Raw genomic sequence first — 18,968 nt, 5'->3', positions numbered from 1 at the left:
TATATTACTTCCTAATTTCCCCTGCTTTCATGTCCATTGAAGAGTCTGCTTTTCATTACTGAGCCACCAGGGACAGAAAACGATTATGGGTGATACATTCTCTTTGGCCATTTAAAGCTTTTTTTTTTTTTTTTTTTTTTTTTTTTTTTTTTTTTAAAGTTCAACTCCTGAAGTGGATCTTGATCATTTCCAGTAACAGATTTGTAAATAAATGTCTCTTTCCTAACACCACCCTCATTTTCAAAGTTCCTCCTTAGCTGCTCTATTAGAGAGAGAAGTGGAGGGATAAAGTCATGGGGTTTTTTGATACACTGCACAGGCACCAGTGCACGCATCTGGAGTCTGGTGAGCTAGATCGTGTTTCAACAGCCTGCACTTGCCATCTAGCTGAAGACGGTGTCATCGAACCTGATTGCCTTCAGTGACTGCTTCAAGCCCACAGAAAGAAGAAAAATGTACATTTAATGTGAGGAGAAAATTGAGTCCTGAGATCTTTGTTTCTTGAACCTGCAGCAGGCAGCTGACGCAGAAACTGGGGGGTCAGCTAGAGGAACGAGGCAAGGGATAAGAGGTGGGTACTGTGTGCAGAAATCTTTTTTGTGGGGCTGGGGGTGAATTTGGAGAAAAGGCATCTGGAATAGAATCACTAACCCTGCTGTAGCTGGGGCCTTTTTAGGAGTCATTTTTTTTTGGTAATGTCATCCTATGTTTCCAGGATGCAAGCTGGAGCTCCAATGTACCTTTGCTCTCCATCAAATGACCCAAAGCTCCACCAACCAGCACTCTGATCTCTCTGCTACCATCTCAACTGAGGCTCTCTCTTCTGAGCTGTTGGTGTGTGTGGCCATCATACAGGTCACCCTTGCAGCACCAATGGGTGCAGGATCTTCACAGGACACCTGTGTGACCATGTCACAGTCATCTCTTAAAGGGAATGTGTAAGGTCCTCAGTGCCATGTGCAGGCTGCCTAAGGTGGTGGTCCACCAACCAGCACTGTCACCCTCCCTTATTGGTCTCTCTAGCTTGGGAATCTGTTTGGTGTGGTTCCCTGACCTCCCCAAGCCTTGCCTGAAAGGTCTAGCCTCATTTTGTGCACAGGGCTGCAAGGAAAGCACGTGTGTGCCCATTCGTCGTTCAAGACTGACTTCCATTCTCACTGCCAGCCCCATCTGTCCAGAACCCAGAACACAGTGGCCTGCTTTCTACTTTATATCTGTCATACCCTCCTTCTCGGAGGACAGCGATTATGCCCTCTTAGTCAAACTCTCTCAGTGCCTGGTAGATGTGAGTCCTTATATACAATACTTTTCAAGCAAGAACATAGTCAAAATAAAAATTAAAACACCCATAAGACTACTTTATTGCTCATCCATCCTTACTCAAATATACACCCTAAATTTCAACTAAGCATTTATGTATCTTACACTGAACTAAGGAACTTCTTTTTCTTTTCATGTTGCCCAGGTTAGCCTCAAATTCTCTAAGTAGTCAAAGACGGCCCACTGCCTCCACCTCTTAAATACTGGGATTACAAATGTGTACTGTCACAGTGATCTCAAGTAGTGCTGGGGAATCAAACCCAGGGTCTCATGCATGTTAGGCAAGCACTTTACCTACTAAGCTATGAGCCCCCACACATACAAACATTAGAACCAGCACTAACTGCCCGAGATGCAAGTAAGCAGAGGAAGGTCAGTGGCAGGAATCGGAGCAGGTCCCCAAAAGCTATCATGAAGGATTCTAAGTCACCAAGGGGCCCCTCTAGAATCTAGAATCATCTCAAGAATGTAGGCGTAAATCTGGAGCTAGCACTGTCTTCCGAGTGGGCAGGCCAGACATATGCCCTTGGATGGACACAGTGTGACTCTGGCCTCTGAACCTAGGCTGCATATTGATGCCACTTATCACCCCTGCACTTGGTCTTACATGCTTCTCTCTTACAGCAGCGATGACACCTGCTGCTTCGACCTGGCCGCTGGAAGCAGAAGTTTCCCTGCCTGCCTGTGGTCTAACTGACATCCCTGCAGGCAGCGGGTTTGTTGCCCCACTGAGACGGCATCAAACCAGTCAGGGCATGTGCAAGGATCATTGTATTGGTTTCCTTCATCTTGTCCAGCCCCACAGAGGCAGAAGCTTCACTGGGGACTGTGACCACAGCTGACCACAAGGATCTGCTCACTACCTTTGGTGAGGGTTAACAGTGAAGTGCAATGGCAGGCGCTTTCTTGCATGAGCCAGTTTATCTGTCCCTGTGCCAACCCTGGTCAGGGACATCTCCAAGGAACTAATGCGTTTGTCAGTGGCCCCATCTTCACCATATCACCAAAGCTCTGTTTCTTGAGGTTTGGCTTCAATCAAGGTCCCGGTAGAATGTCCAGGCTCCTTGAGCTCACCTATCAGGGCTGGCCCTCCGAGGCTTGTCTCCTGCAGTCTGACCTGTCACCATGCTGTCTAGATTCTATGCTGCTGAGGAGCCTGGGGACCCACTTCTATTTTTCCATGTGACATTGAGAAGTGTTTAACACAGAGCCCAGCACAGAATAGTCCTTATGACTTCTCATTGATGCCATTAGTTATTGATTCTTCTTCTCACTGAATCTATCAGAGACAGCAGGTAAGGCTGCATGTTGGACGTCAATGTTTCCAATGTATATAAAAAACAGACCGTGTTTCATGTGTATGGCCTACCTATTGGGATGCCCTGTTTGAGTTCAACCTTTAAGTCCCATCATTGAGATATAACTATATGTACAGTTAGATGTAAAACATGTATCAACCTTGAGTTTGCAGCTCAATTATTTTTAAAGTGTTTGGAGGCAGTGCATACATGTGCATGTGTTTGTGTGAATGTATGTAGGGTCAGAAGTCAACATTAGTATCTTCCTTTATTGCCTTCCTCCTTGTTTTTAGAAACAGACTCTCTCACTGAACCTAGAGCTCCCCAATTTGGAAAGACTAGTTGTCCAGAAAACCCCCCAAAATCCTAATTTCTCCTTTCCCAGAACTTTGATTACAAGTGTGTAATAGAGTGGGTGCTGGGAATTGAACTCAGGTCCTCATGCTTGCACAGTAGGCACTTTAATGACAGAGTCATTTCTCAATAAAAAAAAATCAATACCCATCAGTGATTTGTTTTTATGTGTACATATCCACTGGAACCATGCCAATCAAGGGACAACATTTCCCAGATGGGGAATGTTCCCAGCTTCCCTCAGGCATCACTACCCTCTCCCTCTGATTGTGACAACTGTACTATGTCACCCTCAGCTAGTTTTGTTCCTCCTTGACTGTCACATAAACAGGACCATCTAGTATAAGCTCTTTCATATAACTAAGCACTCCTGTAAAATTCACACATGCTGTCTCACATGATTCACTGTGTGAAATCAACCACAATTCACTTGTCTAGTTTCAGATCTATAAACACTTGGTTTCCAGTTTCCAATTTGGGGTTATTAATAAAGCCGCGAGGAACGTTCATGTATAAGGGTCTTATGAACCACATAGCTTCATTTCTTGGCCATATCTCTAGGGACAGAATTTCTGGGTCATAGAATAAATGTACATTCAACATTGTGAGAGACTATCAAACTAGTGTGTGTGTGTGTGTGTGCCTGTGTGTGTGTGTGAGAGAGAGAGAGAGACAGAGACAGAGAGACAGAGACAGAGACAGAGACAGAGACAGAGACAGAGACAGAGGGGTCAGGAATTGAACCAAGATCCGTGTGCACGACAGGTGAACAAATGCTCTACCAGCAAGCCACATCCCCAGCTCCTGTGTTTCCACCTTAGAGTGTCTTCATTATGAGACCCAGGGTTGTCCTGCATCACTGCTGGTGCTGAGCGCCACCAAGCACTTTGGTTGAAACGCGTCAGTGGGTGGGTGTTGGTTCTTCTTGTGGTTTTGATTTCTAGCTCTTTATGACTAATAAGATTAGGCAAAGTTTCACGTGCTCATTAGCTCTTCTTTTATCTTCTTTCCTGAGGTGTCTTTTCAAGTCTTTTGTGCAAATTTTCTTAGATTGTATCTTTTCATTATTTCACCATGAGAGTTTGTCACATGTTTTGTGTAAAAGCTTTTACCAGACACAGACAATGCAAGTACTTTCTCCAAGGTTTAGTGTTTATCTCTGTCTTGATGAGTGTCTTTCATACGTTGATAGCTTGTCAATAGCTACTGTAAATGATTGGTACTTCCTGTGTTTTCCTAAGAAATCTTGGTTTACTCTGGTGTCTAGGATATAGTACTGATACTTGACTGTTTTCTTTGGAAACTTTATAGTTTCCCTGTTTATATTCAAGTCTATGATGAGTCTTTAATGAGCATTTGTGTATTGAGTAGGAAACAGACCACAGTTCGTTTCTTTTCCATTCAGAATCTACTTTACTTCACTATTAAAAATCCTTTTCTCATCATTGAATTTACTTCATGTTTGTCAGAAACTGAGTGAACAAATATGTGTGGCTAAGTGGGCCTGGCAGTGTTGTGGTGGTCTGTCTAACTTCGTGCCAGCGTTCCCATGTCTGCACTAGGACAGTCTCAGCACACGCTTTGAAAATCAGCTGGCACCAGCCCCCACCCCCGCCAGTGACTTCCACTTTTTTCAAAGCTCTGTGGGTTGTTTTACATCATTCGCAGTTCCATATAAACTGTCAAGTGAGCTTCTAAGTGTACAAACACTCTTTCCAAGATTTTAACTGCAGTGAGGCCGACTTTGCAGGAGGAGTTTGGACATCTCAGACAGTGTTAAGTCTCACACACTGACATGGCGCGCTCCTCACCGTTACGCGGACTAGTTCTTGAACTGCTCTCTGTATATTTTGTAGTGGTCTGTGCACAGGTCTTTCATGCTTTGGAGGTTTTACTGTTAGATATATGTGCAAGACACTCATGCTTGTTAGTGTACTACAAACTGACTTTTATTTTCCAGCTGTGTATTGAGACTATGTACAAGCAAGCTTTGTTTTGAATATTGAATTTTACATCTTACAGTCATATAATGCTCTTTTGATTCCGTAGAGCTCTGTTTGGTAAGTTCTCGTAGGTGTAGGTCTTCTTTTCATTTTCTTTTTCTTTCTTTCTTTCTGTCTTTCTTTCTTTCTTTCTTTCTTTCTTTCTTTCTTTCTTGTTGTTGTTGTTCTTTTGTTTTGTTGTTGTTTTTCGAGACAGGATTTCTCTGTGTAGCCTCGACTGTCCTGGACTCACTTTGTAGACCAGGCTCACCTGAAACTCACTGAGATCTGCCTGTCTCTGCCTCCCTGAGTGCTGGGATTATAGGGGTGCACCACCGCACCCAGCTTCATTTTCTTAGTTTGTTTATTATTGTGTTGAGTGTGTGTGCCTGATGCAGGGATGTGCCAAGATATACATGTACTGACCCAAGAACAGCTTTGTGAAATTGGTTCCCTAACTATCTTTACAGGGTTCTGGGGGGGTTGAATTCAGGTCTTGAGGTTTGTGTTTACCCACTGAACTATGTTGCTGGCCCCTCTTTAAATCTTCTACCAAAAACCAAAGAAGCAAAAACAGGTTCATTTAACCTATGATTTAAGGCAGTTTTGTTGCTGTTGTTATGGCCTTACATCCCTTTATATTAACTGATGTTGCTGTCATTGGCTGATATTTAACATTAAACCTATTCTAAAGTCCTGAAATAAACACCTCTCAGCTATGATGTAATTAGTTTTAGAAATATTATTACTAATGCCAGTGATTATGTTGCTGATGTACATTTCACCTATATTTATGAAGAACACTTACTTGTCATTTTTTCTTTGTTCTACACATACTGATCAGTCTGGCACTGTCTTCAAAGGCAGGCTGGTATTGTGATTGGGTTGTGAACAGTTCCCCACAGGCTACTGTTGAGGGCATGTTCCTGAGCTTGGGGTGCAATTTTTAGGAGATGGTAACTTTTAAGTTAGGGCCTGGGGTACGTTGAGTGTTGTGTTGTCTATGGCCTCTTCGCCTTTCTTTTCCTTTTGCTTCCTGGATGCTATGAGTAAGTACCATGCCCTTCACTACAGTGCTTTGACTCACCGCAGGCTCAGAAGAGAGTGCTGGTCAGCATAGTCTGAGGCCTTAGAAACTGTGGGCCAAGATCAACCTTTTTCTTGTTACACTGTGTGTGTTAGTATCACAGTGACAAAGCACTGACCCACAGAAACAGCACTGTTTTGTTTAAAATAAATGACAGGATTCAGCAAGAGTGTGACACAAACCTGCAGCTTTTTATAGGAATATTTTCCTTAAAAATCAAATTAATTTAGTGAATGCTTTTAGATCTTTTAGTCTTTGTTATCGTTTGTTTGCTTGTTTTGGTTTGTTTTAAGAGGGTCTTACTGTGTAGTCATCGCTAGCCTAGAACTTCTCTGTAGACTAGAATAGCCTCGAATTCAGAGATCCACCTGCCTCTGCCTCCCAAGTGCTGAGATTAAAGTCCTGTGCCAACACTCCTGGCTCCTTTGCTTCAGTACCCAGAAGCACAGAAAAAAAAAAAAGTTGATGGGCAAAATATCAAACTCTTATGGAGAAGGGTGGAGATGGCCAGAGCAGAAAACACAAGAAAAGTAGAAGTGGCCTCACATAGGAAAAGCTGCAACATGGAGATAACACCTACCACCCAAAAACCAAAGAGGGAAAGCACAAGAGCAGGCTCTGTCCTGTGCATGAGAATAGGAGGAAGTAGACGTGGCTGACGTCACCCTCTCCCTCTGAGTGGAGTTTCAGTAATTATGAAATACCAAGTGTAAGAAATCAAATCTGTAACAGAGGCTTAGTAAAGTGAGGTACAACCACAAAGTAGATGAGTCTGCAGCACAAAAAGATGAGGGTGGCCTGCTTGGTTCTCATGTGGAGCCTCTGGAGGTGTGCTACTAAGAGGAAGAAGAAAATCTAAGTCTATAGCAAGCTATCCTTCATATAAGAAAAAGACATTATGAGCGCACGCACACACACATAATGATACACTCATTGTGGGAAAGGAGAACAATAAGCACGGGAGGAAGAAAGAGATGGAGATGCAACAGTGAGCATGGGAAAGGTGAGTGTCCAAGCTTTCCCTCCTCATCAGGACACATAGCTGTGATAAACAGGAGGCCTATTGTTTCTGGGTCACGGTGAAACAGAACATCACAGAGCACTCTCACCTCATGGTGAGTGGAAAGGGGGCGGGAGACAGAGAGGGAGAAGGAGAGAGAGAGGGAGAAGGAGAGGGAGAGAGAGAGAGAGAGAGAGAGAGAGAGAGAGAGAGAGAGAGAGAGAGAGAGACTAACTCTTCAAAGAGAACAGCCTCAGTGACCCAGTGACCCAACTGAGATCTACCTCCTAGTGTCTACCACTGATCATTAGCACCATCAAAGTGTGGATCCACCAACGGATTGCTCCACTGACCACGTCTGAGACCTCAGTCACCTCTCAAGAGCTGCCAGCTAGGAGTTAGGTCTTTGACACTTCAGACTGGGCCAGAGGTATTCCATTTCCAAACCATAACAGTTTTAAAAACAAACAAACAACAAACAAAAACAGAGAGATGTAGTTTTCTATACAGCAATGAGGCTAGGGAACTTGACAGGTTTTCATAGAGACTGTAAAAATAATAAGAATTTGAAAAAGAAAGAGAAATGGAAAATCAGCCAGGATGAAAGAAAAATACCAATCAGAATGTTTCTGCTTGTTACACAGGAATTGACAGCCACACAGAAGAGTAGAAGAGACTAATTAAAGAAATGTTGGAAATACTGTTTTGATTCTATGATGTAGGGATAATATTACAGAGAAAAATACCATATTCTAGTGAGTAAATGTATTCCCCACCAGAAGCCATTCTGTGAAGTTCTCACATATATCCTGGGAACACACAAACAAGCAAGAAACAACAAATGAGAGAGACTTCAAAACACACCCTATTGTTTTTATTGAAGTCAGAGCTATCATTAAAACTTACAATTTCTAATATTCATGACTTAATATATGTTCATACTTATTCTGTGGCTTTGAATTGGAAGCAGAGGGAACCAGAGGACAAGACACTGGACTTTAAGACAATTATCTCCAAAGCGGCCTGGGCTCCTTGGAGAAGTGTCTGATACAGAGGGCAAGTAACAAAGAACAACAAACCAGGAAGTAAGAAGATGCTCAAAAAGAAGAAGAAAGAAAGAAAGAAAGAAAGAAAGAAAGAAAGAAAGAAAGAAAGAAAGAAAAAAAGAAAAGATGGAAGGACTGGCAGGGTGTGCATCAAAGGCACATAAAGACCAAGCTAAAGAAAGCAGTCACCATGACCAAAACTGGGAACATTTTTTTCTTGATCAAAATCAAGAAAATAATCGACAATATTAGATTATAGTTCAAAGCATAAAATAATTATCTGTGACTCCATTCTGATATAAATAGGATTTCACTGGATAAATAATTTGGGGAGAAGCTTGTGTTTCCAAGTAATGCATGGAGGAATGAGGGAAACACAAACTCCTTCCTAGCCAAGAAGTCAGTACAGACTAGTGGCTGCAAGAGAGAGTCCTGCCTGCCTTCACAGTCCCACCTCTGGACTTTCCTCAGTCCCCTTTATGCCACTGGTGACTGACACCACGAAGAAAGCATGGATTGTCTTGATCTCAGGCTGACCACCAGTAATGAATGGGCCTGATTATATGATCTCGAGGATTCCTTCCACACTCCCATACTCCCATGGAAATGGCTACAACTCCCATGTAATTATTAGGAGTGCAATTCCCTTTCCCTTCTTTCTTCTTTATTTCTACTTCCTCTTTACCTTTCCGGTTCCTTCTCAGAAAGACAGTTTAGGGCTCTGTGTATGAGAAAAAGAGGATAGTATGTGACTATTTCCTCCAAATGGAAACACTCCTTCCTGAAGGGAGACTCCAAGGCATGGGAATCAAATACAACTTACGAGGTACAGGAAGCTTCTAAAACTTATAGTTCACAAGAGATCTCTACAGGCTATATAAGCTGGAATGATTGCTATGGAGAGGAAGCTTTCCAGTGGAGCTATGCAGGGAACTCCAAAGTCATGATCCATTCTGGGTTGGCTTTTTGGTGATGTATCTGTCTATAAGTCACTCATGACTTTAAGTAACTCCTCACCTATTGTGCTTTAAATACTGCACTCCAAAAAAAAAAAAAAAAAAAAAATCTCATTGATTCACTAGGCTAGACTTGAATAAAACCATTTCTTTGATCTATTATGGTGTTCTGTCTGCACTTAGCACCCACCTCCCGAAGCGTACCTCATTGAGAATAATAAAAATAAATCTTTTAAATGTAACAAATAGACTGATGAATAACATTCTGTCCTGTCTGTCCCCTCAAATGGACACAGTCAGCGCCAGATTCTCTGTCTGGGCTGACTGACAACAATGTTTTCCTAGATCCACCAGCCACCACCTAACCAGTGTTCTTGAAGACCCTTGATTGAGGGATGTTCCAATTACCCTTCCCCCAGGCATGTGGCACTCATGAGCCATCCAGTCACCATCATGGGCATTTGCCTTTTCTACAGATGAGATCTGAGCTGAGATTCCCCAAACCCAACTGATGGACATGAGCAAAGGTATTGTCAAGTCTAACTTGTAACAAACAGAACAGCTGCCATTGTTTGCAGGAGCTCTGTGGTATCGTGGCAATGCCAAGATCCACATTTAAAGTCACAGGCAGAGCACTTGGGTTGTGTATCCACCACAATAAAATCTGGAGTAACAGTAGTTGCCTAAATAGAAAGTGCTCCATAGTTATGCTTCAAGCAATCCTATTTCCAGACTTCACTAATCCTCCATCTACAGCTCCAAACAAAGAAAATGAACGTTGAGGATTGTTTCCAAATTAGTTTATTGCCCAGAATTAGATCGTTCCTGATGCTCACTTGCATACTACTTCTCTTTTCTTTTAACTTGGCCTTGTGGCATGGCAGAGGGTGACCTTCATCTGCTTTCTTAATTCAGTCTTTCCCAGTGGATTCCTACACCATCTAGAGTACAGGCACCACCTTAGAGTTTCTATTGCTGCCAGGAAACACCATGACCAAAAAGCAAGTTGGGGAGGAAAGGCTTTATTTGGTTTACTCTTCCGAATCATAGTCCATCATTGGGGTAATTCAGGGCAGGAACTCAAGCAGGATGCAGAGGCCATGGAAGAGTGCTGCTTACTGGCTTGCTTCCCATGGCTTGCTCAGCCTGCCTTCCTACAGAAGCCAAACCCACCAGCCCAGGGATGGCCCCGCCCACCAGCCCAGGGATGGCCACGCCCACCAGCCCAGGGATGGCCCCGCCCACCATGGGCTGGGCTCTTCCCATTGATCACTAATTGAGGAAATGCCTTACAGCTGGATCTTATGGAGGCATTTGCTCAACTGAGGCTTCTTTCTCTCTGAGGACTCTCCCTTGGGTCAAGTGGACATACAAAACTAGACAGTCCAGGCACATACTATAAACTTAACCAACTGCCTGTGTCTGGACAAGTCATAGACCCTGGAGAAGAACCTAGAATTGTCATTATCCTAAATCAAAAAGCTTCTAACTACATTCTACGTACTTATCCTTACACCCCCAGGTATAAGGGTCCCCCTTGTGGTGGTTCGAATGAGCATGGGCTCCATAGGCTCACATCTGAATGCCTGGTCCCCAGATGGTGGAACTGTTTGGAAAGGATTAGGAGGTGTGGCCTTGTTGGAGGAGGTGTATCACTGGAGGTGAGCTTTGAGGTTTCAAAGGGTCCACTCCATCCCCAGGTACGTCTCTGCCTCTCCCAGTCTCCTTGCAGATGAAGATGTGAGCTCTAAGCTACTGCTCCAGTGCCATGCCCTTCTGCCTGCTGCCATGCTCTCTACCATGATGCTCACGGACTCTAACCCTCTCCAATTAGAAGCCCCAAATTAAACATTTATTTTATAAGTTGCCTCCATTGTATTGTTTTATCGTGGCAATAGAAAAAGCAACTAAGACACCCTTCATCAGAGAAGCTTCTTTTTGCAACAAATGTAGGCTACTACTGAGGTTCACAACAGGTCAAAATGCAGAGAGTAAGTGACCGGAGATGCTCAGCCCCACGTGGCACACATAGACCACAACCTCAACATCTAAGGCTCAGGGAACATAGAGGCAGGCGTGACAGAAAGATTGGGAAACCAGAGGATCAGGACAACTGAAAGATCATATGTTCTAGACTTGACAGACATGCTATAGCCATGAAATCTCAACAATATGGTGGCCTAAACAAGCCCTGCATAATGACAACAGGAGTGCAAGACATTCCCACCCCTAGATGAGGAGCTCCAGGTATTTAACAGAGAGAGAGAGAGAGAGAGAGAGAGAGAGAGAGAGAGAGAGAGGAGAGAGAGAGAGAATATCCATTCTTTCCAGGATGTGTCATCTGACAGGTTATCTGCTCCCAGGTGGCCAGCCCTAAACACATGTGTGCACAGCGACACTAAATGTATGGTTACATCTGTGTAGCAACCGTAGTTATAGGAGAGGTCAAGGAATATATGAAGAAGGGGGAAGGAGTTAGAGGGGGAAATAGGGATGGAAGTAATGTAAATACATTATACTTATGTACGAAATTCTCAAAAACTACAGAAATGACAAACAAACAAACTAGAAGTGCAGTGAAGGTGAGAGAATGCTATGTGAGGAGAGGCAGACCATGAAGTAGCTCTAGACTAGTTCACTCCCCTAGAGTCTCCTCTCTCTCTACCTACCCAGCATGTACATTTACAAGTAAAGTCATTTTTCAAACACAGTGACTACTGATAATCTGTCTTCTTGTCTACAGATTTCCCGGCAGAACGGCAGCCTTCCTTGATGCAATAGTCTCAATATGACAAGCCATTGCTCATTGGTCTATATTCCCCACCACCACCAGTGGAGGAAATGAGGCAGCAACTATGAGCAGCCCTTGCAACACAAGTTTGAAAAACCAGAGAAATGAGCCCCCAAGGGAGGCCAGGGGTAAGCGCTCGCTCCCTATCGCTGCTAGCAAAGCAGAGGCTTCTCCGGGCCTCCTTTTGAGTAAAAACCTGAGTACTCAGGGGAGAGACACTGTCAAACGAGTGCAAAGGCCTGCTTCTGTTGTGGGACCCACTGGTCACTGCAGGGTAAGGGGCAGCGTGCTTGTCCAACGCGCTGAGAAGGTTGGTCAAGCATGCCTGTGATGGAATGTGCTTGTGCAAACAACAGCAACAACAATAACAACAACAACAAAATTTTACCAAACAGCTAGGAAAACACACAGGTTCCTGAAGCCCTTTGGCTCTGCCTTTGTAATCTGAAAGCTCTGAGCCAAATGTTACAGTTGTTTTCAGGAGAATTTGGTATTCTGGGTGAACTTTCTCCCCTTTGACACTAGCCAAAGACTTCTTCTCACCAGCCTCTGCTTAGGTTGGATGTTAAAACTGCTGAGAAGAATCATTTTATTACAACACACAATTAATTTATGGGAGCAAACACAAGCTGGGTGAAAAATACAAACTAAAATAATAAATGGCCATATTCTCTCTACTAACCTTGTAGGATTTTTGTCTTAATTTTGCCTCAGGCTAAAACTAGATATGGACTTTCCCCCAAGGAACAAGCCTGTTTGATTATCTTGATGGTGTTTTGTTTTTTTTTTTTTCCCCTGATTGGCCCTAGAAACTGTCTGTGTGCTATGAATATTTAATTGCATTGTCTGTAAATAGGTTACGTCAACGGTGGAGACCAAGGTAATTAATGTGAATGCACCTGTTAGAGCTTCGGCGGCTGCTTTACATACTCGATGGTATTCTAGCCCTGCAGTGTATTTGCATTGTGCTCAGCCTTATTATTCCAAATTACAGAAGCGGATGCTGAAGCTTTGGCAGCAGCGAGTCTTAACTGTCGGGTTCTAAAGTCCTTTCCAATTTTTTCAGCATCTCCTTCGCCCGATGTTTATTTGATGTTTGGAAAACACACTCATACACGCGAAAGTTTTCTCCTCTCAAAATCAGAATAGACACTAATGAAGCCGATTACTCCTGCTCTGGCTGGGAACAATTTGTAAATAGAAAATATTTCCGAATGTTTACGACGTCTCAGAGCATCTATACCACGTGGGGAATAGAATTAGAAGAAGCGCCGTGAAAACACACCTGCATGTGTGTCTATGAGGGTATTCCTAGAAAGGCCTAACTGAGAAGGAAAGATCTACCCTGAATGAATGCAAGCAGTAGGATCCCATGGGCTGGAAACCACACACTCATTGCACACACGGTGTGACTGGTTGCCTCAAGCTCTTGCAGCCAAGCCTTCCCTGCTGCAATGCATAGTACCCTCAGACTCCGAGCCAAAACCAACCCTTTCTTAAGCTATTTTTGTCATGTATTTTGCCATAGCTGTGAGAAACGCAACTAATATATAGGCATGGTCTTTCCATACATGAACATGTTTTTAAATACAAGGAAAGTATTTTTTCCATGGTGTCTGTGGTTATTACTGTGGCTTCCTTTGTTCTAGCGTTTTGGGATTTCTCCCACTGGCTGGATTGTTATCATATTCCATCCATGTCTATTTTCCTCTCTTGCAGTTTCATCTTTTTTTTTTTTTCTATAGTGTTCAAAAGATGGTTCACAAGCTACATTTTCTCCCTCCACAGTGCCCTGGCTTACATCCTTCCGCTCTCTCCATGGAGGAAAAGCCCAGGGTGTGTGGAGTGACTTCAGCTCGCCCAGTGGTGCTACTGTAGTCTGGCAGAGCCTCGGCCCAGCTTCCTCAGACTTCTCACCCCGGGTGGCACTATTCCCCAAGTGTGCATCTCCGCTGTGGCACTATTCCCTAAGTGTGAGCCTTGGCTGCTTCTGTGTTTCTGGGAGTCTTCCCCATTTGGCATGCTTCCTGAGCGAATACCTGTCTCAATTTCTTCGTTCTAATCGCCTCTGTGAGACCAAGAAATGCCACTATGTCATTGGTATAAAAAGAGGCAGCTAAACAAAAAGCCCTACGACTCAGCCCTTGTCATTTTAGCACCTAGTTCCAGCACAGAAGAAAAGCGGCTCTCTGTATCCTGGTTCTTCAGCCCTGAGCACTGACTCAAGATAGAGAATGGGTGAAAAGCATTCTGGGGTCTTGCTGACCAATTGCCTTGGACCGAATGATGAAACATGTGGAACTGGAATGTTTCTTCAAACCAACCTCACTGGCACTGTGCATGATGGCTATTCCTTCTTAATAGCTATCGATGATGTCATATGATTTTTTTGCACATGTGTATTTGTATGTAGATACATGTACGTAGGCATGTGTGGGTGAGTGGATGACCATACATGTATGTACACATGCATGTGGAGACCAGAGATCAGCGTGAGGTATTTTCCTCTATCCCTTCTCATTTTTATTCTCTCTGTTTTGAGACATGGGTCTCTCACTGAACATGGAGCTCACCAACTGGCTATACAGGTTGGCCAGCAAATCCCAGGAAACTCTTGTCTCCACCATTTCAGTACTGAGGCTACAGGCATGTGCTACCACACTCAGGGATGTGTGTGTGTGTGTGTGTGTGTGTGTGTGTGTGTGTGTGTGTGTGTGCATATGTGCATGTGGTGTGTGTATATGTATTGTGTGTGTATGTGTGTATGTGCATGTTGTGTGTGTGTGTGTGTGTGTGAGTGTGGTGTGTGTATGTGTGTGTGTTGTGTGAGTGTTGTGTGTTGTGTAGTGTGTGTGTGTGTATGGTGGTGGTAGTTGTGGTGGTGGGTGATTCCTGGGTGCCATAGTACTCCTATGAAAGCCAGCCATCTCTCCACCTCCTATACCGTGCTTTCACAGAAAACCCATAGATTTCTTAATAGAAATGAACCTCAGACTAACACAATGCTAATTTTACATGTGTTTGATGTACAGATTTTCTCCAGAGGAAAAAAAATTTTTTTTCATTTCTAATGAAAATTACTACAGTCTGCACCTGCCATGGTGCCAAATGATGCTTACTTACAGGTAGGAGTCTAGAACAGGAGACAAAGGGTTAAGCAGTAATATCTTGCTTCCGGAGGAGCCGGCAAGGCTGCCCATGAGACAGCCAGTAGAGCTCTGACCACTTCCCTAGGCTTCTGATTAAGCAGATCCGTCCCCTACTAAATTTAGCATGAGGCATACCATAGTTCAACTGTGCTTCACGCATTCATCAAAAGGGGAAAAAAATTAACAATCTCCTTACCTTATAGTAAATTCTGGACACCAAACTCCACTGAAGAAGCCTTTCTCGAAAATTCACTGCTTTAAGCAGAAAGGTAAGATGACCCACTGTGTCAGTGTTAAAAGCCAGGAAGCTAGAGAAAAAAACAAAACAAAACAAAACAGCGACCATTGTTGTTAGTTTGGCTTTAAGAAAGAAAGAAAGAAAGAAAGAAAATCACAGTGGGGTTGGGGGAGGATAGCACAAGCCTTTAATCCCAGCAAGGATTAACCCTAGCAAAGGCAGGGGGAACTCGGTGAGTTCCAGGCCATCCTGCTCTACAGAGCTAGTTCCAGGATAGCCAAAAGCTACACCACACACACACATGCACGCACGCGCGCACACACACATGCACCCTGTCTCGGAAAAAAATCACTTTAAGAGACCCCCAAGGATGATTTAGAAGGGCTAGTGAGAGCTGGAGAGATGGCTCAGCAGCGGCTAAGAGCACACATTCTTTTAGGACAACTGAGGTCAGCCCCCAGCACGCACATCAGGTGGCTGACAACTGCCTATACCACTCCAACTACAAATGCTCCGATGCCTCTGGCCTCTGTAGGCGCTTGCACTCACATGCATATATGCACACACAGACACACATGCATATACATATAACTTAAAATATTAAAAAAATAAAATAAAAGAGCCAGACAGATGTCTCAATGAGTAAAAGCACTTGACACACAAACCTAATGACTTGAGTTCAGTCCTCCCATCCTGTAGTGGAAGGAGAAATCCAACTCCCAAAAATTGTCCTCTAACCTCCACATGTGCACCATAGAACACACACACACACACACACACACACACACGTAATGGTTATGATTATTGATGATGGTGGTGGTGATGGTGATGATAATAATAATTATTATAACAAGACATATTTAAAAACCCAAAGCCATTTTCCTCTTATGGAGGGCATTATGGGCATGCTCCCCCATCCCACCTCCCATTAACATTGTATGTGCTTCTTTTCAGTACTTTCTGGTGAGTGCTTGGCTCTGGTTTATTGCACATATTTACCCTTATGGTGGAGAAGTAATACGGCTTCCTGCTTTTTCTAGTGACTATAGCATCTTAAGTAAGGGTCAATATTTTCTATTTATCTTTTCTTTATTAACAGTTACATAACTTCCATCAAGTGAAGCTTATAACAGCATTCAATATTTTTGAGCTGTTATTATCTAGTATCAAGTTATTATTGAGAATTATCTATACGGAGTTACTGTCTAGCATGCAGATACCACCATAATGAATATGTTGTTTTAGGAAAGTAAAGCTCAGAAGGATGCAGTCACCTACTGGATGTCACAGGGAGAGAACACCTTCAAGCCTTGGTGGGTTTGATTTGGGGGAATAACGATGCTGGAGAGAGCAGGTGCCCCAGAGGACTATAGGCAAGCTCAGCGTAGACAGAGTATGCTTTCCCGCGTTAGGTAGCCACTGATACCTTTCCCACCTAGCAAATGGGGAAACTGAAGCAAGGGGCAGCAATAAACTTAAACACCAAGAGTCAAAATGGTCCCTACCCTGGGTTTTTCCTTACTCAAGTCTGCCTTGGTGCTAATTTTGTGTTTCTTCCCCCAATGAATCTCTCGATAACCTAGATGACAAGGTACAGGGATGCCGGTGAGATGGCTCTGCAAGTAAAGGCACTGGCCATCAAAACAATGACCCGAGTTCAATACCTAGGATTCACATGGTGGAAGGAGAGAACAGACACCTGAAGTGTCCTCTGACTTCCACCCACATGCTGTGACATGTACACACACACTCTCTCTCTCTCTCTCTCTCTCTCTCTCTCTCTCTCTCTCTCTCTCTCTCTCGCATTCACTTACTCATGCAAGTAAATAAGTAAATGTAATTTTTAAAAAGATTTATTTATTATTTGTATAGAGTGCTTTATTTGCATGTACACCTGCAGGCCAAAAGAGGGCATCAGATCTCATTATAGATGGCTGTGAGCCACCATGTGGTTGCTGGGAATTGAACTCAGAACCTCTGGAGGAGCAGTCAGGGCTCTTAACCACTGAGCCATCTCTCCAGCCCCCTAAATGTAATTTTTAAAAAGGTGTTTTCTAGTAGTTTGTTTCTCTGTTGCTGTGCTGATGAACACTGACCAAAAACAACTTGGGGAAAAAATAATTTATATTTCCTGGTTACAGTCCATCCTGAGGGAAGTCAGGGCAGGAACTCAAGGCAGGAACTGAAGCAGAGGAGAAACATTGCTGATTGGTCCACTCCCCATAGCCTGCCCAGCCTGCTTTTTCATACAATCTAAGACCACATGCCTAGGGTGGCACCCCCCGCAGTGGGATGGGGATGGGCCCTCCCACATCAATCATTAATCACCCACAGACTTGCCCACAGACCAATCTGATGGAGGACTTTTCTCAATTGAGGTTCACCCTTCCCACATGACCCTAGGTTATGTCAAGTTGACTGACAGCTAAGCAGTACCTATGAAGTTAATTCATAGAAGGTTTCCCCATAGCTCCCCTTCACCTTTCCCTACATCCTGGGAAAATGAATCATTATAAGACCCGAGTAACTCAGATTCCCTCTAGTTAAACCTATAAAACCTGCTGTTCATTCTAAGCAGAAGAGCATCGTTCATGAGACAGATAGGCAGAGTGCTGACTGAGCAGTTAATTGCCTTCCTCGAAGACAGAAGGCAGGTGTGGGGATTGGGGGAGGGGGTGTTTACATACCAGCTCCTGGGAAATCTCAATTAAATATATATCAATGCTTATTCTGAACCTGGCTTCAGAAAGCTGAGTTTCTGACTCAGTCTAGTTCATAAAAGGTATAAAGAACTTAGATGGTTTGTTATTTTAAGCATGTCTTAGTCACCAGTGGCTATTCTATGAATCCTGTCTGTGTTGGCAGCTGCCATTCTATGTTGAATGTTTACCATAGGTCGATGTCTATCACCCTAGGGCTGTGCACTGTGTGTGCAGGACCTCACCCACACATCTGTGTCCCCTGTGAGCCCAAGGAAGTCACCAAAGTAGAACGCCTTGAAACTTGGGCCACTGCCAAAAGGGATCCTCAGATTACTGCCTGTTTTACAAGGAAGTCAGAATGACTGTGGAAGGAAAACTAGATTAAATGTGAATGTAAACCTTGGTCATCAGAGAAATGCAAATGAAAACCGGAGTGGAACAGCAGGCTACATCCAACAGTCAGTCCAAAATTAAATAGATTGTGTCAAATGTTGCCAAGGGCACAGAGAAACCAGAATGTTCGTATCTACTCATGAAAGTGTCAGATGGTCAAACCCACTCTGGAAAATTCTCACAGTTTCCCATAAAACAAGCACACAATGTTATGACCTAGCAATTCCATGTCTCCTACATACCCAAGAGAAATCAAGAGAAACATTCATAAAAAGGCTTATATAAGAATATTCAGAGCTGTCCTACTCATTGGAGTGAAAAGCTAGAAGCGCCCCAGGTGTCTATCCAGTATAAGAGAATGGAAAACAAATCATAGTGCAGCCACGAAGTAGCACTCAGCAATAAAGAGGGAAAAGTAATACATATGACACTATGAATAAATCTCAAAAAGCATTATATTGAATTATTGAGGCAACTACAAAAGCGTATAGACAATGTGTCCCATTGACATGAAATCCTAGAATGGGTACTCTAGCCTTTGGTGGAAAAATATCAGAATAATGTGTGTGCGCTTGCCAAAACCCACATGTGTACGTTTAAGACGCATGCATGCTATCATAAGAAAATTCTACGTAAGAGGAAAAGAAATTGT

At 43.5% G+C, this 18,968-nt stretch overlaps 1 protein-coding gene across 1 annotated transcript in view; it reads right to left on the bottom strand.

Annotated features, from left to right (window-relative positions):
- Acoxl (acyl-CoA oxidase like) overlaps positions 1-18,968 on the bottom strand; it is a 257,256-nt gene that overhangs the window by 58,468 nt on the left and 179,820 nt on the right. The window contains 1 exon segment of the mRNA XM_051144918.1: positions 15,180-15,291. Coding sequence (XP_051000875.1) covers positions 15,180-15,291 — 112 coding nt within the window.

The sequence above is a fragment of the Acomys russatus genome, chromosome 4, assembly GCF_903995435.1.
Source record: "Acomys russatus chromosome 4, mAcoRus1.1, whole genome shotgun sequence".
Lineage (NCBI taxonomy): Eukaryota > Metazoa > Chordata > Mammalia > Rodentia > Muridae > Acomys > Acomys russatus.
The sequence above is the reverse complement of the archived record's forward strand: the minus strand, read 5'-3'. Positions and strand labels throughout refer to the sequence as shown.